At 44.4% G+C, this 23,803-nt stretch overlaps 1 protein-coding gene across 1 annotated transcript in view; it reads left to right on the top strand.

The window, feature by feature from the left end:
* The window catches only part of PIGL (phosphatidylinositol glycan anchor biosynthesis class L), a 61,181-nt gene extending 37,590 nt beyond the window's left edge, over positions 1 to 23,591 (top strand). Inside the window, exons 3-7 of the mRNA XM_019641491.1 lie at positions 10,155 to 10,245; positions 15,548 to 15,615; positions 19,367 to 19,398; positions 20,938 to 21,071; positions 23,362 to 23,591. Of these exons, the coding sequence (XP_019497036.1) occupies positions 10,155 to 10,245; positions 15,548 to 15,615; positions 19,367 to 19,398; positions 20,938 to 21,071; positions 23,362 to 23,460 (424 nt within the window). The 3' untranslated portion in view covers positions 23,461 to 23,591. The remainder of the gene's footprint in view (positions 1 to 10,154; positions 10,246 to 15,547; positions 15,616 to 19,366; positions 19,399 to 20,937; positions 21,072 to 23,361) is intronic.
* Positions 23,592 to 23,803: the final 212 nt, after the last annotated feature.

Raw genomic sequence — 23,803 nt, 5'->3', positions numbered from 1 at the left:
TTTATGATAATCTTTTTAATGTATTGTTTTAATTTTGATGATCTTAAAACAAACCAAAAAAGTAAGCACCATTCAGAGGAGCTCTTTGTAACTGAATACCACCAATTTCAGTGTTCATTCTGGCACTTCAGATTGTTATACCAAGTGATCACTAAAAAAAAGGACAGCATTTGACTTTAAAGGAATGTTTTAAAAACTGAAGTCCCTCCTGTTTAAAGCTGTAGTCATCTTTGATGTCATTCCTGGTTTGTATTATCCACGTAGTGACTAAATCTGGCAAACTCTTCTTTAGTAATAATTGTTGGCTCTTTGCTCTTTTCCAATCTCATGGCCATTTCCTTTGGACTGGACTCTTGTAGTTGACTAGCCATCCTCCACACCCCCAATTTATTCCTCAGAATGTTTCCATCTTAATTTCCTAAAGCATACCTGATATGGCCACGCCTACTAAACCCCTCCATAACTCCTCTCTGTAAATCAATCTCCTATAAGGTGACAGGTACCCTGTGCCCCAGCTAAATTGAACTTCCTGTTCCCAAACACAGGCATCCATTCCCCCTGCACACCTTAGCTCAGACTGTTCTCCTCTGTCTGGAATTCTGAGCTCCTGTTGGGATGCCTCTGCTTTCACGAAACCGTGTTTGATCCATACCGTAAAACGTTATATTTTCCTTCTCTGTACCCCCATAGCAATTTGTTTGACTTTTCTTATGGTACTTTTTTGTCTTACATTTTGTTATTTGAACCCTTGTCTGATCATTCTGCCCACTTGCATTCCTTATATAATCTCTCATGGTGACTTGCAGTTTGGTGGAATCTAAACATTAAAGTACCATTTCTACCTTAAAGCTTTCCCAGAGCTCCCTAGTCACCCATTTCAGAATTCTAGTGGGTGCTTATTGTGAGCAGGCCCTGGCTGGCCCAGAGGGATTCAAGTCCCCAACCCCCTGGTTTTCTGTCTTGTCTATTTCTTGGCTTATGACAGTGTTTCAGGTGCTTGCCAAAATCAGGGATGAACCCCCTCTCTAAAGTAACCCACATTTTGGTTCTTAAAAAAACAAACAAACAAAAACAATAAGGTAGAAATTTCAGGCACCAGAAGATTTAAAAGACCCGTTTCAAAAGGTTATGCTACTGACCCTTGCTTCTCTATTCAAAATGATATTACACAGCCTTCTGGTAGGAGATTCCTCCTCTGTCTTCTTGTATCCAAGACTACTTGCAAACCCATTCCCACCACCACTGTCTTTGTCAAGAGTGGGGGGAGAGGGGAGGGAGGGCTGGATACAAGTATCTGCCTCTTAAACTACCTCTTTTGAGACTAATGGGGGCGAGCAGAACTCCGTGACCTCTGAAGTGTGTTCAGTGAACAGGTTCTTTTCTGTTTTTCAGTAGCCACATAAGACAGCAAATTGGCATTTTTTAGAAAGAGATTTCTCACATGAACTTTGCAAACTCTACAGACTTTATTTGTTGTGGTAATATGAAATGCATCTTTCTAAGAAAGGTGACCCCAGGCAGTGGTGTAACTGATGTGAGTATAGTACCTAACAGCCATGATTTGCAAATCCCTTTTATGTCCTATGAGAAAGAAAAATGTCCATTTTATGGTTAGTGTTGGGAACTTTAAGCCTTATGTGGACACGGGTCTCTTGGGACGTTTGGTCTTTTTCTGGGTCCCTAAACTGGTTGAGAATGGGGCCCTTATCAGAGCAGGGGCTTAATAAAAACATTGCTTTTTATGCATGTACTTCCGTTTTCAGTCCTCTTACTTTTTCTGTCTTTTCCTTTCTCCTTTACTTATTTTTTTCCCTGTTTCTTTTCCTGTTTTTTCTTAGACTGGTCATTAGTGATCCTGAGACACCCCCAGAAGTTGCCTGGCCCTGATTTAGAATGTCACATCTCCAACCTTCCTTCAGCTTAGATCTAATTTCTTTGCCCTGTGGTTTCTGCTGCACTTCATCAGCCATGCTCCTCAAAACTGTGAACCCTCCCACAGTGGCCCATTGGGTGGCAGTATTAGCAGCTGGAGGCTCCCTGGGACGGCACAGGACCCAGGTAATCTTACAGGCTCTGAGCTGGCCTCAGTGTTCACTGAACTCAAATGACCTTTGCCCGCCTTGGATGACAAAGGAAGTAATCGAGTTTAGAAATGTGCCAGAGGTGGGTGGGGGAGGGGCAGGCTGAACCTCCCAGCTGGGCCGTACAAACCACAAGACCAAATAAGGGTGTGCAAGCAGCCTCTGTATGTATTAAAGTTCAGAGTGCAGTGTGCAAAAGTGGGACTCGGTTTTCAGAGAGATAAGCTATTACCCAACCCTGGTGGAGTTCCAGCGGCAGACTCTGTATAGCCAGCCTCTGCCTGCAGGGCTGGGGCTGGGGGAGGGCAGACCTGGGCCTACGGGTTTTCCCAGAGTGGGGAGAGGAGGAAAGGGGCTTTCCTTGCCGGGGGCCTTGTGACCAAAGGAACTGACAACCCACAGAATATTTTTACATGACCCTCCTAAAATGATTCTAAAGAGTGTCTCCAGGGTGAGTCATTAGAATGTGTAGAAAAGGTCAGCATTTGAGGATATTCAGGTCAGTAGGAAAACAAATGTTATCTTTGTGAATCCTCACAGGCTGACAGGTCTGCCTGTTTACTGAACACAAAGGTCTAGGGCAGGGCTAAGTTTGGGGCTCTTTTCAGCAGTATTAACATTATGTTTATTAAATACACCCCAGGGAAGGGGCTGTGAGGATTGTAGTTATCGGACCAAAAGATTGGCAAGAAAGATTGGCAAGAGTCGGCTTCCTCTGTGGTATTTGATAGCTTCCAAAATACACATCTCATTCTCCTCAGAGGTCTTCAAAGTGCCGTTGTCTAGATAAGGCGCTTCAACAACCACTGATTGATGGCAATGCTGTAAGCAAGCCATGCTGCTACCCCAGCCTGGCATTCCTTCCCTCCAGCCCTTGACCGTTTCTGTCCCCTTGCAAATTCCTCATCCTGTGGCAAGGTAAACCTCACCCCCACTAGGCATGAAGCTTCTAGAGAGAAGGGACCATGATTTATGTTCATGTTTGTATCCCCAAACCTTAGCCCCAGCTTGGGGACCTAGTGTGTGTTTAGTCCAGATGGGTTAAATGTGCAATGATTCATTCTCTCAGAGGCCAGCCCTCAGTTGTGGAGGACGTGCTGCACTCCAGATCCCTCCTGGCCATGGCTGCCAAGGGGGTCAGGCTAGTACCATCTGATAGCTGCTCACCTCAGGCCCACTCTCCACCCCTTGCTTTCTGCCCTAGGGTTTCTCTGCCATTGTGCAGTCTCAGGTGCCTAAGCATGCTCAACCTTGAAGTGTTGGGGAATTAACACCCAATGGAGATAAAATACTTCCTTCTTTCTCCTCTTGGACAGATGGACAGCTCTAAGATGCTTTCCTACAACTTTCAGAGAGTCCCGTGGCATCACGCAGCCAGTGCCCATAATTGGGGCCAAGTTGATAAAGCATCCTGTGTGGGCTCTTCCTCTGTCACGCCTGCTTCCAGGGGTCACAGTCCCCCCAAAAGTACACATGGTTAAGCCTTCATCCTAGGCTCTGCTTTTTGGGGAACCTAGGCTAGGATTGCTGGACACTTGAACATATTCAGAGCCTTTTCTGTAGAAGTTCTCTCACAAACTTATTTTGTTTTTAAAATTCAATTCCTCTAAATACATTGCTATTCCTCTTTCATATGTCTCATTCTTTTAGACTGAGAAATCAGAAACAAAAGTAAAGTTTAGTAACTTGATGGGGTTTTTTCCTGTTTTGCATTAATATTCCTTACCGTGGGTGTATCTACACTTTCTTTACTTTTGCTTTGAACTTGCCCCAAAACTTTATCTTTAGCATTCTTCATAAGCCACATTCAGGAAGTTAGAGAAATTGCTCCCTGGTGTCAGAACAACAGAACTGCGCATCTTTTTCCCCTGTAGTTGCGGTGAAAGTGGTATCTCTGCCTGAGCTAACTTTGACTTTTAGGCTTCTCTGATTATTTCCTTAGAGTAAATGTCTAGAAAGATAAGGTCAAAGGGCACGAATAATTGCGTATAGCCAAATTGCCCTCTCCTTGAGATGTGGCACCCACAGTACAGAACAGCTTCTTTCCCTGTGCCCCTCTCCACTTAAACGTCCTGCTTTAATTTTGCATTTTCTGAGAATCGGAAGAACGTACGTTTTTCGTATATTGGCAGCTTACATTTCTTGCTTTGTAAAATACCTATTTTCTTTAAACAATCTTTAATATACTTTTAAATGTTGTAAACAGTCCTCACACTTCCTTTGTGAAAGACCTTGGAAGTTCTGCCTTCATTCCCAGTCCTCTGTTGCTGGCTTCTTATTAGGAAACCCCACCTGGCTGACTTGAGATGTAGCAGGGAGGAGTGGCAAGACCTCAGGTCTCTGAATTGGAAAGCCTAGGGACAAGGTGTGACTTGCCAGGCATTTTAGAGTGTTAGTGTTATTATTTCTGAGCTGAGAGGGCTCAACAGGCTGGAATTCTCCTGAAAGAAGAGAGGCCCATCAAGTAAGGGACATACAACCACTGCCTGCTGCAAAACCTCTGGTTTTCCTGGTCCTCAGTTCTTCACAGTTGTCATCTCTGCTTTGGGCAAAACCTGCCAAAAACTTGGTTTCAGCCACTATATCTATCACTATATCTATCTGTTTCAACCAGAAAGAGTTGCTCAGCTTTATATCTTAGCAAAATTACCCATGCCTGTCAGCATCTGAGAGATTGCCATACTCTTTCATTAAAATTGCAGTCAAAACCATGAAGGACCTTACTAATAATCAAAGGAAGTTTCTAAGAACGCTAAGCTCAATACCTTAATTTACCATTCCCTATATGCCTGTACATATCTGGATTTGGGGGAAGTAACAAGCAGCCAAGGAGCTACTTTATTTATTTATTTTTTTTCATTTTTTAAAGGTTTTATTGGGGAATTGGGAGAGGGGAACAGCATTTGGGGAATCGGGAAAGAGGAACAGACAAGTTGCTGTCCTTTTGTTCTTCAGTCTAGTTGTGGAGGACGTCGCTTCACTGGCCCATGTTGGGATTATCATTGTGCTCTTCCCGAGCGAGGCAGATTGGTCACCAGCCACTGGACGGCTGCTGACGGCGGCTCTTGGTAGCTCATGGCAGCTCCCTGCAGCTCCACTGCAGCCTAAGCTGTTGCTGGCGACTCATGGCAGCCCAGCTCCAGGTTGAGCTGTTGTTCACCATCTTAGCTGTAGAGGGCAGTGTCACTGGCCCTCATGTGGGATCCGAACCGGGGCCCTGCTGCTCAGAGCTGGCGTCCCAAGCCAACTCTTACCCAGCACGCCACTCGGCCAGCCACCAAGGAGCTACTTTAGAACACCTGTCTATTGTTGAAGCAGGTCCATTGCATGGTTCCCATTTGCATCACACAGGGAGAGTGATTCCCAGCTTTCTTTAAATCCAAAGCTTGGCTACTCTTCGAGGCTTGACTTCTACTTTCATATTGGCTTTGAATTACATACATGTGATTTCCAAGGAGAAGGGTTGGTTAACAAGATGAAATTGAAGTCTTAACAATATATGTATTCTATTATAATACTTGCTCAGTCAGCTGGCCCCCGTAGTGCCTACATAATGCCCCATGTAAGTCAATCATTCTCTTCTAACCAGGTCTTTCCAGCTGTAAAAGGAAGTAAATGAACTGGACTTTTTGGGGTGCTTATAGTGATAAGAAAGAAGGTGCTTCTGCACCTGAGGTTTTTCAGAAGAATGGGGCTTTTTTGTTTTTGTTTTTTTTAAGATTTTATTGGTGAAGGGGGAAGGGGAACAGTGTTGGGGAATTGGGGAAAGGGAACAGCCAAGTTGTTGTCCTTCAATCTTAGCTGTGGAGGGCGCAGCTAGCTCAGCTCCAAGTCCAGTTGCCATCCAGCCACCCGTCGGCAGCTCACAGCCACTCAGCTCAAGGTGCCATGTTCAATCTTAGTTGCGGGTAAGCGTAGCCCACCATCCCATGCAGGAGTCAAACGGAAATCTTGTTGCTAATAGCACATGCTCTAACCGCTGAGCCATCCGGCTGCCCATTGGCAGCTCAGGGCAACTCAGCTCAAGGTGCCATGTTCAATCTTAGTTGCGGGTGGGCATAGCCCACCATCCCATGCAGGAATCGAACCAGCAACCTTGTTGTTAGGAGCACATGCTCTCACCAGCTGAGCCATCCTGCCACCTGTTGGCAGCTCAGCTTGGGTGCAGCTCACTGGCCCATGTGGGAATCGAACTGGCAACCCTGTTGCTCAGTGCTCGAGCTCTTAACCAACTGAGCCACTCGGCTGGCCCCAAGAATGGGTCTCTTGCTATAAGTTATGCATTTTAGTCTTTCCTTTCAGCCTATAAAATGCACAATTCTTTCTCTCCTTTTAAAAAACACCCCCTTAATGCTGCACTTCTTATGAGTTAACATACTTTCCATCTCTTCTTCATAACAGGGTTCTTAAAAGAGATATCTACACATGTTCACTTCACTTTTGACTCAGAAATTACATTTCTTTTCTTTTTTATTTTCCAGTTTGAAACTATACTTTATTTGTAATGTAGCTAGAAATAGCCAATAACTATATAGAAATTACATTTCTATCATTTTATCCCAAAGAAATATTGAGGGATGCATACAAAGAGTTATGTATAAGGATGCTCATTACAACCTTATTTCAATAATAAATAATTTTTTTTAAATGGAGACTTTAAAATTTTATGGCATATATAAATCAGGTTTTGATAATGCAGCAAATGACAGAAAAACCACAATAATTGTGACAAGTAAAGGTGTGCTGTCTGGGACTAGTGTAATGGCTCTATTCCACAAGTTGTAAGGGCCAGGGCTCTTCCTTTTTTGTCACTCTGCTGTGTCTGGCCTTCAGACCTAAGATTACTTCATGGACCAAGATGGCTACTTCAATTCTAGTCATCATACAAACTCCAGCCACCAAGAAGAGGGCTACAGGACAAAGAAAAATGGGGCAAAGTTTGTTCACCAGCAACACTTCTGTTTACATTCTGCCAGCATGTTTATTATCTAAGGTGTAATTGTTATTCCATCCGAGAAGAAAGGAACTTTGCAAAAGTTATTACTTAGACCCAAGCCTTGAGTTGATTAGGGTTGAACTTTAGGCAAAGAACAACTCAGGCAGTTGGTCTGAAAGGAGTTACTTTTTTAACATGTATCTGTTTGAAGTTTCTTAGTGTCAAATTTTATATTTTCCTGCTTTGAGGGGAGGTGATCCCATTGGGAGGCCTGCTGCCCTCTGAAATTCATACTTTTATAAAGTTGCTATCTTCCAAAGCTCTTCCTTGTATATTTCAACCCCTCGCAGACTGATTAGGTATAGCAGCCTTTGGGTCAGCCAAATATATGCAAAACACTAGTAAAATAAAATGTAGATGTTCAAAACATTTACTAAACATCACTAAATTGTACATTTTAAGTGGGTGGATTTTATATTATATAAATTATACCTCAATAAAGTTGTTTTTAAATATCCAGGGAAAAATAAAATGTAGGGTGATTAGATTAGAGCAGTGATCTCCAAATATTTTTGATCATCGTCCCCTGACAGAAAGAAACAAAATTTGAGTATGCTTTTCCATATCTGTGGTTTATTATTTAAATTGCATTGTTAAACTCTGTTAGTATATGGTACCTTATAAAATAGCTCCAGAATAGAAATTTTAAAAGATAGAAAAACATAAATAAAAATTCTAGTGATTTCTGGCTTTCCCTCCCTGGATTGTCTTATACATCTCCTGGAGTGACCACCCCCACTCTGAAACCACTGACCACTGATACAGGCAGTCAGCAAAGAGCTCTGCAGGGGTTTCAGAGCAAGCAAGAAAGAAGGGGTTTTTCTTAGGCTAATGCAACAGTAACAGCCACTACTTTTTTAATATCCCTTTACAGTTTTTAAATGTTTTCTCACTTGTGTTACCTTACTTGCTCTTTCAAATAAAAAGAAATGAGGGTCAAAATAGGAGATAAAGGGCTGGCCGAGTGGCACGTTGGTTAAGAGTTGGCTTGGGACGCCAGCTCTGAGCAGCAGGGCCCCAGTTCGGATCCCACATGGGCCAGTGACGCTGTGCCCTCCACAGCTAAGATGATGAACAACACCTTGACCTAGAGCTGGGCTGCCGTGAGTCACCAACGGCGTAGGCTGCAGTGGAGCTGCAGGGGGCTACCATGAGCTACCATGAGTGGCCGTCCAATGGCCAGCGAGCGACTGCCTCACCCGGGAAGAGCGCAATGATAATACCAACATGGGCCAGTGAAGCGACGTTCTCCACAACTAGACTGAAGAACAAAAAAGGACAGCAACTTGTCTGTTCCCCTTCCCTGGTTCCCCCAATGCTGTTCCCCTCCCCCAATTTCCCAATTTAAAAAATAATAATTAAAAAAAAAAAAGGAGATAAACTGGGGAAAATCTTGAATGCTTGACCAAGAGGAGTTTGGACTTGATCACAAAAACTTGATGATGCTGCCGTATCAGATGTATCAGGTTACAGAGGGGACATTTCCAGGCCCAAAGCCCCTAAGTGATTGGCCTTCATATCTCCTATGAGAGGGTAGAGCCACTGAAGGAATGGCATAGAGTAACACCTCTTCCTGTGGACCTCGCTCTCCATGAAGTGCCCTGGAATAGCAGGTCCCAGGTCTCTGGAAATAAATGGAAGGCTGCAATGGGCTTTCCCATGCTAGGGTTCATTTTTCAGCACTTCAGAACCAGAAAATAGTACGCTTAGCCAACTACTGCCCTACCCATTCTCTTAGACCGCTTCACCATCCATGTGACTATGTATTATTGGTATATTCAGTTTCCAAAATGATGCCTTGATTCATATATGTGGACCTCCCCACCAGCGGTATGTATGTAGCTGTCTTTACACCAAGGTATTTTCCCTGATCCCTGTATCTCTTTTTCCTTCAGCAGCCTGAGCTCAGCAGGTCATGTTCTACGCACCATATTTAGTTCTATTCCTAGGGAGTAAGGCTGGACTTTGTACCAGTCTCTACTTTCTGTCCATTCCGCTACCAGCTGAGCTATCTGTCCTGCTTACTGCAGGAGCATTATGAGAACCACATGAAATGACTGACAGGACAGTGCTTTGAAAAGTATAAAGCTGCCCTCCACAGAAGGCACCCTAAGGGTTTCGTAGAGGTAGACATGAAGCAATGGAAATAACTGTATTATTTAGTGCTGAGGTTCATGTCATTTTTCCTGCTGGAAAACCTTCAGTGACTCTCCTTTGACCAAAGTCCTAAAAGGGTCAGTTAATGGCCTTTGTCCATAAAGAGGTTATAGCAGCCTGCCAGGAGAGCCCATGTCCTTCAGTCATATTGTGGATGTCGCCACAGAACCTGAGCCGAAGAGAGATGGATATCTATTTATAACATTTTCAAATAAGGGGGTCAAATTGAAGCCTTGGCCTCATATCATGTGACGCTGTAGATCTATGCACAAAAAAGAGGACAGAGGAGGAGCTACGTGTGTGGTGTGACCAGTGGAGACACAGATAAAATGCAGCTCAATCTGCAGAGCCCTCTGCTCCTGAGATAAGTGACGTGGTGTGGCCTCACCGGAGGGCAGATGTTGCCAGCTCCCTAGTACTTACTAAATCATCCTGGCTTTGCAGTCAGAAAACCTGGATTCCGATCCAACTTTAACTTTTCAAGCAAGCTGCTTAACTTCATCTGTCAAGGCTCCTCAAAAGATGATCATGAGGTTAAATGAAGTAACATACCTTTGTACTTTTTCAATTAAAACACTATCACTATTACTCTTATAAGGATACCCATCATTCTGCCTTGTGTCAGTTTCGCTGTTAACAGATCTGCCTCTCCAACTTGTAGACAGAGCCTTATCTCATTGATGTCTGTTTCTTCCCCTCAGCCACAAGCACAAAGCCCCAAAAGTGTGTTCTGTGGAATTGTCCATCAATTTCTAGCTGTGTCATGTTTCTAAGTCGTATCTCTTTTGATGGAAATCAGGATGCTTAAGGGTAGCACCCCCATGTAATCCCTGTCACAGACTGGCGCACAACTAACAGAGCTTAGGGAAAAGTTTGTGCCTGATTAGAAACGGTGCTCACGTTGTGCTTCTTCCTTCCAGGGATTTCCCAGATGACCCAGATGTGCAGTGGGACACAGAGCATGTGGCCAGCGTCCTTCTCCGGCACATAGAAGTGAATGGCATTAACCTGGTAAGGGGACACCCTCCCAGAGTGCAGAGCTGGGGATCTCAGTCACACCTTTCCTATGGCTGCCCACCCACTTCCAGCCCTTCTCCAGGGCCACTCTAAAAAGAGGCCAAAACCTCCAGTGCTCTCTCTTAAACCTCCTGATGACAACACACCTCTTGCAAAACTAAGTAACCAAATTGTCAGCACACTAAGATAGAGGCAGAGGTTTTTCCAACTGTGTCCTCTTTTATCTCCCCCACCCCCCTCCTCTGTCCTGCCACCTAAAAGCTCAGGTTCCCAGGAGCCTGTGCTGTGACTCTCATTTGTACAGAACTTTACCTTTTTACCAAGCATCTTCACATTTACAGTATCGTTTTAACTTTAGAGATAAATGTTGTTAAAATTCTCATTTTACTTCAAGGAATTGGAGGTACCAGAAGCCAAGCAGCTAGCCCAAGTTTGGCAAGTGGTGAAACTAGGACTTTAAGCCTCAGTGTCTCACTCCAAAAATCATGATGATAAATTCACAGCCGGTATAAGAACATGTGAGTCACAGAGCAGTAGTGGAGATTCACATTTATGTGCAGAGGTGGACAAGTCTGGGAACACGCATCTCAGCCCTCCAGGATCCACTGGAGTGGGCCTTGCTAGTAATCAATTTTCAGGCTGCTAAGAAGGCTTACTGTCCACTTCTGAAATAGTAATCCTAAAATTCAACCATTTAAAGCCCCAATCATATCAAAAATTAACTTTTGATAAATCCTCATTAAAAGATGAATCCTTCTGGCAGAGAAGAAACATGTTAGGCTTTTATCAATGATGAATTTGCTGTGTGAATTGACTTATTAGACCTTTGGTAAGAACAGATATCCATTGATTTATTAGTCAGACCATCTTTGTTTTCTTATGACAGAAATACAACTGAAACTTAGTCCACACAAGCCAAAAGGGCACCTAACTGGCTCACTGCAAATCTGAGCATGAAAAGTGGAGGGTTCCATCCAAGAGCTTAAGAGTCAAGCTCCCAGCCCTGCTGACTGCCCCCATCCCCATAGTCAGAACTTCTCAGGACTCCATGACCCAGATGTAGACAGAGCTGGTGTTCAGGGCCAGCCTGAAGTAACACAGTGAGGTCTGTGAAGTATGCTGCAGTACCCCTGGGTACCCCAAATACTCTCTCTCCTCCCCTACTTCAGTGCATAAGAACAGCTGATCTCCCCAGTAACTCCTGCTTATAGGAGAAACTCCTATCTTTCTAAACTTGGCCCTCTTCAATCTGGCCCTTACTTAAGTACTGGACACTGGTCAACAGGATTGGTCCTTGCTGAAGGACCAGGCTCTTTAGACCACATTGCAGCTAGTCTCGGCTCTGAACATCCAGGGAGGATCTCAGGGCACAGACATCTCTCTATGCTACTCTTGCTCTCAGAAAAGTCTCCCGTGTTTGTGTCCCAGGAAAGTGATTTGTGGCCCAGGCTCGCATCAAGACTGCCTTCTCCAGGAAGCCTTCCCTGACTTCTTCAACCCTCCTGAAGATTCCTGCAATATTCACAGTGTGTCCTACACCTGTGACGTGTGTTGCTGTTTATTCTTTAAAGTACAGACCATGTCTTGCAAACTAAACTGTAAGGTCATGAAGGCAAGGACTGCGCCATGGCCTCTTTCTATCCCCAGGAGACTAGCGCAGCCCCAGACAGTGCTCATCCCCAAACTGCTGCCACTATTAACTGCCTCCTGGCTGCCTGGAATCCTTCCTGTTGTCTGATATGCTCACATCCATTCAAATGAGTGAAGGGACCTTTATTGTCAGGATAATCTTGAATTAATTTCATTTCTATAAACAAGGAAATCCTTTTAAAACAGCTCTTTAACACACCCTACTGATAATAAGGAAACTCAGGTTATAAGAGTGCGGTTGGGAATAATTTCCCTGGTCTGCACTTAGTGTGACATTAGAAATATAAGGCCATGCTGCTAACACCATGGAAAGTGTGGACATAAATGGCTGTAGTCGAGCTCAGTGTGCGTTTCCACTCAGCACCCCATGATGCAGTGAAACGCACTTTCCCACAGACCTGCAGTCCCCGCATGCCAGGAACAAGGGATCAATACTAGGCAGGTGAGAAGTCACTCTGTGGAGTGTGTCCTGTACCGAGCTGAGTGCATAAATCTTGGAAGGGCCCCGGTTGCCCTGTCCAGACAGGAAGTATTGACTGCACAATTAGAGAAGATGAAGCACCAACAGGGAAGCATAGACAGAAGTGAGGAGCACAGAGCTAAGTCACAAGGTAGTTTCTCACCTGGGCTGTCCTGGAACGATAGCACAGTCTCTCCCTTGTCCAAAGCCAAAGCTGGCTCTGCAGCCATCAGCACAGCATATGGAAGGAAACTGGGTTCTGTCGGGTCCCAGCTCTGTTGGATGTGTGCTGAGCTGTCTGCTCCCTGAAAGAGCATTGCAAGAACAACATAGAACAGATGACAGGACAAAGCTTTGGAAAGTATAACCCTGCCCTCTACAGAAAATAGCCTAGGAGTTTGGTAGTGTCCTGGGCCCAGCCCCTATCTCAGTCTTTCATTTCAACAAATATTTATTGAGCACCTGCTATGTGATATTCATTATCTGTTGTAAACTGGGGATACAGCAATGAGCCAAACACACCTAGTTCCTGCTCTCTTGGGGCAGGATGTCTCAATAGTGACACTATTGACATTTGGGACTGGATAATTCTCTGTGTAGTGGCTGTCCTGTGCATTGTAGGATGTTTAGCAGCATCCCTGGACTCTATCTGCTAGATAAGCACCCCCTTTGCCCAGTAGCAACCTCCCTCATTCATCACAATAAAAATGATTCCAGACATTGCCAAATGTCTCTGGGAAAAAAACTGTCCCCAGTTGAGAACCACTGTCTCAGAGAAACCAGAGCAGCCCCACTGTTATCTCTTGTTTATTGGGGTCTGGGTAAGATTTCATTTGAACAAAGTTTTCTGCAACTTAACGGGGGGGGGGGGGGGGGGGGGGGGGGAGTGGATGGAGTCTGTAAAGAACTACAGGTGCCATTGTTGTTATGCAGAAATCTGTAAAAGTCCAGAGAACTAGATACAACTGAGCTCAGTCCTCCTTACAACAGAAAGAAAGAGGGTGATTATAAAAAGAAATGGAATGAGGAAGAAACAAAGACCTTGGAGAATTTGAAAAATGACTGAGCCAAACTCCATGTGGCCCCAAATCCCCTAACCAAGGGCATGCCCTCCAGCGTGCCTATGATAATAACCTGGCCCCAACCGGCCAGTTCTGATGGCAATGAACTTGGAGCTGAGGCACTCTAGGCTTTATCGCAGTATCGTTGTTTTAAACACTTCCACGTGGTTTCATTTTATTTTCACCTCAACCCAATGAGAAAAATAGGGCAGGTATTGCTTTTCTTATCTCTCAGATGAGGAAACCAAGACATTGAAAGTTGAAATAACTTCCAGTGGTAAAGTTCTGTGACTTGCCCAACAGACTGGGGTTAACTAGTGTCAGAGAGAAGAGTAGATGCAGGCCCCCCTCACCACCCCCCCTACACACACACACACACACACACACACACCATGTTGCATGGAGGAATGGGATCAGAAAGGGGTACTTGAATTGCATGGTTAACTTTTATTTAATAGCATTTTTAAGAGTAGTTTTAGGTTCACAGCAAAATTGAGCAGAAAGTACACACATACCCCCTGGTACCCCACAATTTGTTGCAATCAGTGAACCTTCATTGACACATCATCATCATCCAAAGTCCATAGTTTACATTAGGGTTCACTTTTGGTGTCATATATTCTGTGGATTTTGACAAATGTATAATGTCATATATCCACCATTATACAATTAGCTTTTTATAAGCTTTTAACTCGTTTTTTCAAACTTTTCATTATAGAGAATTTCAAGCATACAAAGTAGAGAGAATAGTTTAATGAACCTCTCTGTATTCTGATCACTCAGCCTCAATAATTAATATGTTGTCAATACTATTTTCATTTAAACACCTGTTTACCTTCTCCACCTCGTATTATTTTGAAGCAAATCTTCATCATCATATTTCATATTTAAATACTTTAGTATGCAATTCTAAAAGACATAGTCTTTTATCAACGTAACTATCATTATCATACCTAAAATTAATTAATATCAGTGTTTTGCATTTCCAATAGTCTCATGTCATAAATGTGTTTTTATTTTGGTTTTATTTTTGCAGCTTTTGTGAATCAAGATTAGTTGATAGGACTTTAAATTTTCTTTCAGTCTCTAACCACCCCACTCCAGCCTGTGCTTAATAAATGTTAGCTGCTTGGAATTTTCTATACATGGAATTAACATGTTTTATGGTTTCGTATAGAAAGACCAATCGTGAATCTTTTCCCATTAATATTCCATTCCCAGGTCCAGGTCCCTTCATGCATGCTATGTGGTCACCTTTGTTCCTTAGGAACAGTTTGCCTTTTCCCATCACCAACCACTTCTATTCCTTTTTCTGAGGCCTTGGTTCCTTTATTATACTTCTTTTATTATTCAAACTATCTATTTTTTTTAATTGTTCCTTGGGCTTTTTAAAATCCATCTGTGTAGAAATGAAATGTTGGAACCTAGACTAACCTTATAGTTAATAAATAAATGTTGGGCCGGCCGAGTGGCTCAGTTGATTAAGAGCTTGCTCGAGTGTGAGCTCTGAGCAACAGCAGTTTAATGACCGACCCAAGCTGAGTTGCCGCTGAGCTGCCAACAGGTGGTAGGATTGCTCAGCTAAAAAAAAACAAAAACAAAAACAAAAAACAAACAAACAAACAAATACATAAATAAATGTTATATCTGTGAAAATGGAAATAGAGGCAGTCTATGAATAAATATATTTCTTCTGTGAACTTAATCCCGGGTCATGGTGGAAATTGTCCCTCAAAGCTTTTATGCCCTTGGTATGGCACAAGGAAGAGACTCAATAAATCAGGCAGCATCTACATGAACAAAGTTCACACAGCAGCCAGCCAGGAAAACTAAATATGCTAATAACTGGCGAGGCAGATAAGAAACAGAGATAGTCTGAACCCATGTTTCTATCATGGCTGAATTCCACTCTGCTTCACTAGTCAGGAACAAGAATAAACAATGGAAAAGTCTCCATGCCATCGGCCAAACCAGTAGTTACATGCCATTGATCTGAGCCAGAGTCAGTTCAGATATACTCAGAACTTGAAAAGTTTCATGTTTCTGTGCTGTCTTTCCTTCCCAAGGGAGTGGGGATAGCTAGTTAGAAGTGGGGGCCTGAGTGAAACCCTGTATTTCTCTGCAGGTGGTGACTTTCGATGCAGGGGGTGTAAGCGGCCACAGCAATCATGTTGCTCTGTACGCGGCCATGAGGTACAATTCTCTGGGTGTTGGAGGTGGGAGAGGCTGGCTCATTTGCTAAGGGTGGATGGTTTCTCAGGTGCTTTCCCACTCATTATCTGAGCCCCATGAAACTCACTATTGTCAGAGAGCCAGTGTTGGCAGTGTCATCCGCTACATCTCACCACATCCTCCCTATGAGAAATCTCTGTCAAGTCTTAATTATGGCTTTGTCTCTGAAGCAGCTGAGATTTTTCTACCCCGTGGATACAGCAAAGGGGTAACTGATTTTATTTCTGTCTTTGCTTTGGCCACAGAAAGCTTTAGGGCCAAATTGACAACCCCTTGTAGCACCTGTGTGAGACTTTAAGAATTGAATTCTGTGAACCAGTGTGCCTCCTAGCTTCACCTTCTTTTTCCTCCTCTTATTCTCATTTATTTTGTTATCTCCTGCTGTAGATTTTTACACTGTCTCAAACCTTTCTTTGGAGAAAGAGGATATACATACAAAACATGAAACCTCATTTATTCTCCACAGTCACCCTATTTTACTGCGATGTATCTGTATGTTACCGGTTAAAAAACAACAACAACAAAAAAACAACAACAATGAACCTGGAAGATATTAGGTGCTTACTCAGTCATGCAAACATAGACCATGTTTCCTATACTCTAAAAAAGCGCTTCTCCTGGGCACCATGAGCAGCAGGGTGGCGGTCTGCCCCAGCAATGAGGAAGGAGAGGGGTAACTTGAAGTAAAGGACTTACCTTATTACCTTCTTCTAAACATGTCCAACATTCTCAGACAAGAGCAGTGAAATATGTGAAGATGGAAACGACCTCACCTATATCATTAAGTCCAACCTCCTCATTTGACCAAGGCAGTGAAGGGGTTTGTCCAGCACTGCTGGCCTGAACATGGGCAGAGGCAGCACCAGAACCCAGGAATCCCAGGTCTCCATTCATTGTCTTATCTGCTCCTGTAAAGACCTATGCAGTATTAGGACCTTCCAGCCCTCTCCCTAAATTGTGCATCACCTACTGGAAGATGCTAGAAATTGTTACCCAGACAGTTCCTCCTGTTTCCATGACTGTGGAATGAGGGCAGGCAAGAATGTTCTCCCCTCCTATAAAGACTGTTCACATCCTGTCCCAGGGAGAGGCCACACCTGCAGAGAAGGCCTGAAGTTGCATTAGGCCCCTTCAGATTCAGGAGTGACATATCCCCTGGTTACAGTCAGGGGTGTGATGTTTTGTGAAGATATGTGGGAAAATGAGGCAGCGCGGGAGCAGTATTTCCAGCCAGCCCTGTGGTTACCGTGAGGCCTTGGGTTTCCAAGACTAAAATGGACACCAGCCCCGCAGACCTGGAAGAGTCGCTGCACTTCATTCTGGATGCACACTGAGCCTTGTCATTTTCCACCGAGCTGCCCCAGAGAAAAGACGAGATCGGGCCTGTTCCTAACAAATCAAGAGTACCTGGATAGACAGGATTTGGGGGCACTTGAGGCTAATTTGGGAGGGTCCCCCCGCTGGCCTTACCACTGTAGTGGGGAAAGTGGGGAAGGCTTCAATCTAGACAGGTATGAGCCCTTATTTCAGCCTTAGTCAGTTGTGTGCTTCCCATATTTGCAACCAGAGTGGCTGGCAGCTTTACCCAGAAGCGACATCCATCTTGGTCACCTAAGGTCATAGCGGAGGAGAAGAAGAGTCCACAATCATTTCTTGCTGTCTTTGCTGAACAGGCATAGTCAGAAAAGAGGAGTGATTTATCCAAGGCTTCACACCTCCCCAAAGACAAAGCCAGAAACTATAACGCAGATCTCCTGTCCCCTTTTGTAGTGCTCCAAAGGGCACCTCGCCACCACTTTCCATTAGTAAGCAAGCTTGTGTGATTTGGATTAAATGACTTGACCTCTTCAAGCCTTAGTTTTGTCATCTGAAAGATGAGAATATTCACACCTAATCTGTCAGGTTGTTCTGAGGTAATAAAAGCTGTTGATACAAAGCACCTGACAGAGCAGCATCCCCGACATAATCAATACTGTCTTCCTCATCCCTGCCTTTCCACATGCCCTTCTGGCCTGGCCCTCTCTTTTGTATTCTTCTTGCCGTAGATGGTGGCTTGTGGAAGCTGCCAGGAAAACCGAAGCAACATCGCAGAAGGAGGGGACACACTCGGGGACCACACAGCCACTCTAGAAATTTCAGGAAGCACTTCCAATAAGAGGGAGCCCCCAGGCTGGCATTCATTCCCAGGCCCAAAGCAGTCTCACAGTTTCACAGCAGGCTCAGCTGCAGGCGCCCATCCTGATGGCAGACCCCCAGTCTCGGTCCAACTCACGGTTCTGCTCCCTTGGGCTTCAGAGCTCCTCTCTACTGGTCACTTAGCGCTGCCACCTGCAACTGCAGCCTCTTCAGTTCCAAGCAGAAATGCCAAGGGGATAAGGTTTGTCTTTTGAGCTGCCCTTCCTTCCTCTCTCTGGGCCTCAGCTCCATTTGTGGCCGTAGGACCCTCCTCAGTCTGGGTAGCCCCCCGACCTCAGGCACTAATGCTTACTGAACTACGTGAACTCTTGTGCAGAGAAGGCTCCAAGCTCCTCTCAGCAGACGATGATTGCCCTCCACTTCTGTCCTTCCTCCCCTCTGTGCCTGCCTTCTACTCCCACCGATCTTCTAAAAATTATCTCCACAGTCATCTCCTGGCTGCCAAACACCCTGGGTTTACTTCAGTCCTCATTGTCTTGACCTTTCTGTGGCATTTGACCCTGCCTATCACTCACTGCAGTGCTGCTTTGACCTGCCTCGCACCAGCTTGTTCTCACTCCTCTGGCCCCTCTGGCCTCTTCTCAGTCTCTTCCTGGCTTCCTCCCACCAGAAGGCCCTTCCTTGTTCTCATTCCCAGGGATCCCTCCCCAACCCCGGCTCCTCTAGTGCAGATTCCTCAGTGATGTTGTGTGATTTCAGCTCAGATGTGTATCTCCAGTGCTCACCCTTCTCCTTAACGTAGATCCTGTGTTCCCAGCTCTTTCTGTGGAGGTTCTGACCACCCCAAACTCAGAATATCCCCAGGGCCCTACCCAGGCTGCTGGACAAGTCACCTCTGTTCTCAGGATCCCGGAAACCTTTTTCAGATTTTTCTGTTTCTCAGGGCTCTGCTGAGGAGTCAGACCCATAGTTTAAGTTATCTCCCAACTTCTCTTCCGTAACCTCTGCTCCCAAGAATCCCTTTTAATATTCATGTGTGTGTCTGTGTGTTGCAGTGGGGACTACCTATGGCATCCTCCATCCCTCAGCTTTCAAAACAACAAAGGACAAGAGATTCGGAGATAATTGCTGCTGACTTTCTCCCTCCTCTTACAGCTCAAGCACACGTGGTTCCCTGTCAGGTGGGAGTGGGGCAGGTGAAAAAGGAGAAAGGAACTATCAGGGAAGAAATGTCAATATTTTAAGATATTCTCCCACCATACTCACGTTACAATTTCAAAAGAGAAAAAGCTTGAAGAGTTCCCTGCAGTTACCTTCCTCTCTAAGGGGCTTGGACCAGGGCACTTCATAAGCCATTGGCCAGCCTCCAGACTGGCCATCCTTGGGTTAGGTGCCCACCCTGGTCCCTTCAGCTGTAGCCAGAGGTATGGAACCCCATGAATCTATGTGACAAAAGAAAGTACCTAAGAACCTACCTGGAGGGACCATAGGGTGTGGCAGGCCTTCCGCTGAAGGCCCTTCCTGTTAACTGCAAAGGAAATCTTACTTCTCTCCTCTTGTCCTTTCCCTCCCCCAGGACCCTGCACTCAGAAGGGAAGCTACCTAAAGGTAAGGCCTGCCCCTTTGCAAAAGGCTGCTCGCTGGCTAAAGTAAGGCCACCGTCCCACAGGGAAACACCGGGGGAAATTTGTAAGTACACAGAGCTGCCCCGGGCCAAGCAGCAGCGGAAAGGACGGGAGGGTTGGCCCTGCTCTTCCCCACTCACCTCCGTGTTTCTGACAGTGCAGGTCCCTAGGTCTCAAAATCACGTTGTACCATTGGGAAGTGCCCTGCCCGCCAGGCAGCCTCCGAGTGTGTTTATTTGTTTGTTACAAGGGCTTGGCTCATGCAGTTATGGAGGCTGAGAGGTCTCGCGATCTGCTATCTGCAAGCTGGAGGCCCAGGAAAGAGGGTGGTGTAATTCAGTCTGAGTCCAAAGGCCTGAGAAACAGGGGAACCAATGATGGAAATCCTAGTGTGAAGGCAGGAAATGACCAATGTCCCAGCTCAGTCAGGCAGAAAAGAACGAATCGGCTCTCCCTCTGCCTTTTGAAAATAAAACAGTTACTAAAATTACCTAGTCAGGCCTTCAACTGATTGTGAAGACCAGCCACATTGGGGAAGGCAGTCTGCTTCACCGAGTCCACAGACTCAAATGCTAATCTCATCCAGAGACACCCTCACAGACATACCCAGAATAATGTTTAGCCAAATATCTGGGCACCCCGTGATGAGGTGCCGTCAACAGTAAAATCACAGTGGGCCTTTCTCGTTCACCTGTCTAGCTTACTGATAGGGTAGGTCTTTCCTACCGCTGGTGTTTTCAGTCCATCCAAATTCACGTCCCATTCCCCAATTAATTAGCCAAGTTTAAATGACTGATAGGTGCTTGATAGATTAATCTGATTGAGTTAAAAACTCTTCCTAACTCAAAGGATGGTGTTTGACCACTTACTGGACAACACTGATGCTTAACCTCCCAGAGCCAGTTTCTGGTCTGTCAGTGGGGATAAGATACACCTCTCACAGGAGTGATATAAAGATGAACAAATGAAAACATAAGTAGTGTGTGCGCTTTCTGAGTGGGCTTACTGCACTTACCAAGCTGTGAGGTCTTTGGAACATGACTATAGTTCATTTGGTTCTTATATATCAACCCTGTGAGACAGGCAGTTCCCACACTATCAGCACCATTTTACAGATGAGAAAACTGAGGCTCAGAGAGGCTAAGGGACTTCCCCAAATCTGTCAGTTCTTTAGTGACACAGCAGGAACCATGTCTCTGGACTCTGAATACAGAAATTCCTGCCTCCGTCCCCTTTCCCTTGGCCCTGAGGTAGCCAAATCCCAACCTCTAGCAACCAACTTTTTCATGCTGGAGATTGTAGCAGGGGGAGGGCAGTGGCCAGCTGTTCTACGGCCCTTTTACTCTTCGCATCTGTGAGGATGATAGGCAAAGAGCAGCTTTGGTGCCATGGAGTAACCTGGCAACTCCCTGGCCACTACCCAGCCCAGGCCTGAGCCCCACGGAACACGTAGGGCGCTCAGAGGAGATCTGCCCACAGGCAACAACACTCCTCCCTTCTCCTCTCTCCCTTTCCCACACAGGGTGCTCTGTGCTCACGCTTCAGTCTGTGAACATGCTGCGCAAGTACATCTCCCTTCTGGACCTGCCCTTTTCTCTGCTTCATACCTGCGATGTCCTCTTCGTGCTCACCAGCAAAGAAGTGGCACAGGCTGAGGTGAGGATGGCAAATTCTTGGACAACCCAGCTCCAGGTCTGTGCCCCAGACCTCTTGGCCCCCCAGAACCCTGGCTCTGCAGAGGCCCTTACCAAACACCTTCCCCAGCAGGTCAGCATCTGTCCTGAGTGTTATTAGCACGGCTGGTAGACCTTGGGTGTCACAGATTTTCAAGAACTTCTTCCTTTTTTTTTCTGATTATAAAAATAATGCATGCTTTCAAAAGTAAGTAATAGCACCTGTTCATTGTAGAAAATCTGGAAAACAAAAGCATCAAAAGGATGAAATGATAGAAGTCTATTGTTGAAGCATAGTGTGTAAATTGATATAGTCTTTGTGGGTAGTAAATGTCAGAAATCTCAGACATTATACTTACCTTTTGATAGTCTTGATACATTAAGTGAAAACAAACAGGTTACAGAGAAATATATATAATGTGATACTTTTTTTTTTTTAATTGGGTAGCAGTGTGTTTTTCAAGGACCCATCAACTCCAGGTCAAGTAGTTATTTCAATCTAGTTGTGGAGGTCGCAGCTCAGTGGCCCATGTGGGGATCAAACCGGCAACCTTGGTGTTATAAGCACTGCGCTCTAACCACTTGAGCTAACCAGCCACCCCTGTGATACATTTTTATACACATATATACACATGAAAAAAGTCAAAGAACATGCAAAAAAAATATTAATATTGATTACCTCTGAGTGGTAGGATTTTTGGTGAACTTAAGTTTTTTAATTTTTAAAATTGTTTATAAAATAATCATGTATTACTTATATAATTCAATAAATTTATACTTCCTCTGACCTAACAATTTTTATCTTTAGAATTTTATCCTAAAGAAATGAAAACAAGTATATCCAGAGATTTACGTATAAGACTGTTCATTATAATAATTTGTGACAGCCAAAAAAAAGGAGCTAATAATCAGCAGAATTATGTAGTATTATACAAGCAGTAAAATCATAGTTTTGAAAGACATGTAATGAAAATGCTCTAAGTTTGGGGAAGGGGAGTAGAAACAGTTTTGAAATTTTGTGTTATTCCCTTGGAACATTTGGACAAAATGTAATAGAAAACTAAAGTTTGTAAAAACCAAATTGGCAATAAATACGTAATTCCTGTAGTTGCCCATCTTATTGAATGGATACTGAAAAGTCATTAAATATTAGGGGATCCAAATAAATTGGCCACTTGGGCAGAATGATATGGGAAAGTCTTGAAACTTATAACTATTACAAGTAGATCTAAAAGATCAAGTATCTTTGGACTACAAAATTCATCCATGCCTTCACGGTTTTTCTAAAATGAACATTTTATTTTTACTATGGTCTTAAAATTTTTAACACTATTCTATGAGTTCATTTTTTTCTGCAAATAATTTTTTATTTAAAAAATTTAGTTGTATTTCCTGTTGAAATGATGCTGTATAATATTTTGCCTGAATTTTATCCAATAGTGATAGTTCCCTTTATCATTTAAACCTTGTGGTTATATCACAGATATAGTTACATCTTTAAAGCCATGCGTGTTCTGATAATAAATATAAAATGAGCTCTTCAAATAAAGGTTTGCAATGATTTAACTTAGAGAGGCATGTTAATTTTGGTACTTAAAGAAAAACAGGCAGGAACCATTTCTATATGTTTACATACAGTTAAAAATCAGTTGCAATGATCTATTGTGTTTAAAAACTAATCTATACAAGGTCTGAGTAACAAGATAACAAACGTTTCCCCCACTAGATGGCAAGGGGAACCCACACCTATGGATACCATCCTTTTTTTCCTTCTAATAGTGATTGTAGCTTCCCAGCCTACCTAGTTCAGGAGTCTGAGCGTAGTGGTCTAGCTTGCTCTCCGTGAACCATCCCTGTATGTGTTAAAAATGCGAGGTAGTGGAGCAAAATGGTTAATAATGTAGGCCCCAGAGTCAATCAGATGACTCTCGGTTCAAATGTCAGCTCTGCTACCTACCAGCTATTTGAGATTGATGAGTTTCCTTGTCTATTTTTTAAAAAGCAGTAATAACTACGTAACTCACAGGGTTGTTAAAATTGAGATAACTCATGGAGGCTGAGAGCTCTGGCTGCCGTTGGCTTCATCTGCTATTATCACAGGGGAATAAGCAGAGAAGGGAGAGGGGAGGCGGTGATTGGAAGCCAATCGAGAGGTAGGAGAAGCCAGATAAGGCTATATATAGCATGAGGTGTCTTATTAGAAGGAAGACCAGTGAAAATAACAGCAATGACTCGGGCGAGGCGTTCAGTAACCGCCCCTCTGATTCTTCCAGAGAGCCATGTCCTGCCACCGCAGTCAGCTCCTGTGGTTCCGCCGCCTCTACGTGCGCTTCTCCCGCTACATGAGAATCAACTCGCTGCACTTCCTCTAAAGCCGGGAAGCCTTTTTGGATCCAAGGAACAAGGGGAGAAAAACGACCAGGAAGCCTGGGGGTGTGGTCTGGAGCTGGTTTATCTCCCTGGGGCCAAAGGAGATCCCAGCCTGGGTGGCCCCCCAGAACTCTGCTCATTGGTGCCGGTCAGCCCCTAATAAAAAGGGGGCCATGCAGGGCAAAGGGCTGTCTAAACTTCGGCTTCTTCCTCTGGGGAAAAAACCACAATCCGAAACAAACCTACCCAAGGATAATAGCTACTCTGCTAGCTTCTCAAGTTCTTGGGTAAAATAATGTACATAATGACACAATGTATGTCAAACACCTAGCACAGAGCTTGCTA

Source organism: Hipposideros armiger, unplaced genomic scaffold (genome assembly GCF_001890085.2).
Source record: "Hipposideros armiger isolate ML-2016 unplaced genomic scaffold, ASM189008v1 scaffold_61, whole genome shotgun sequence".
In the NCBI taxonomy this organism is placed as follows: domain Eukaryota; kingdom Metazoa; phylum Chordata; class Mammalia; order Chiroptera; family Hipposideridae; genus Hipposideros; species Hipposideros armiger.
This window is presented reverse-complemented; position numbering and strand designations above follow the sequence as displayed.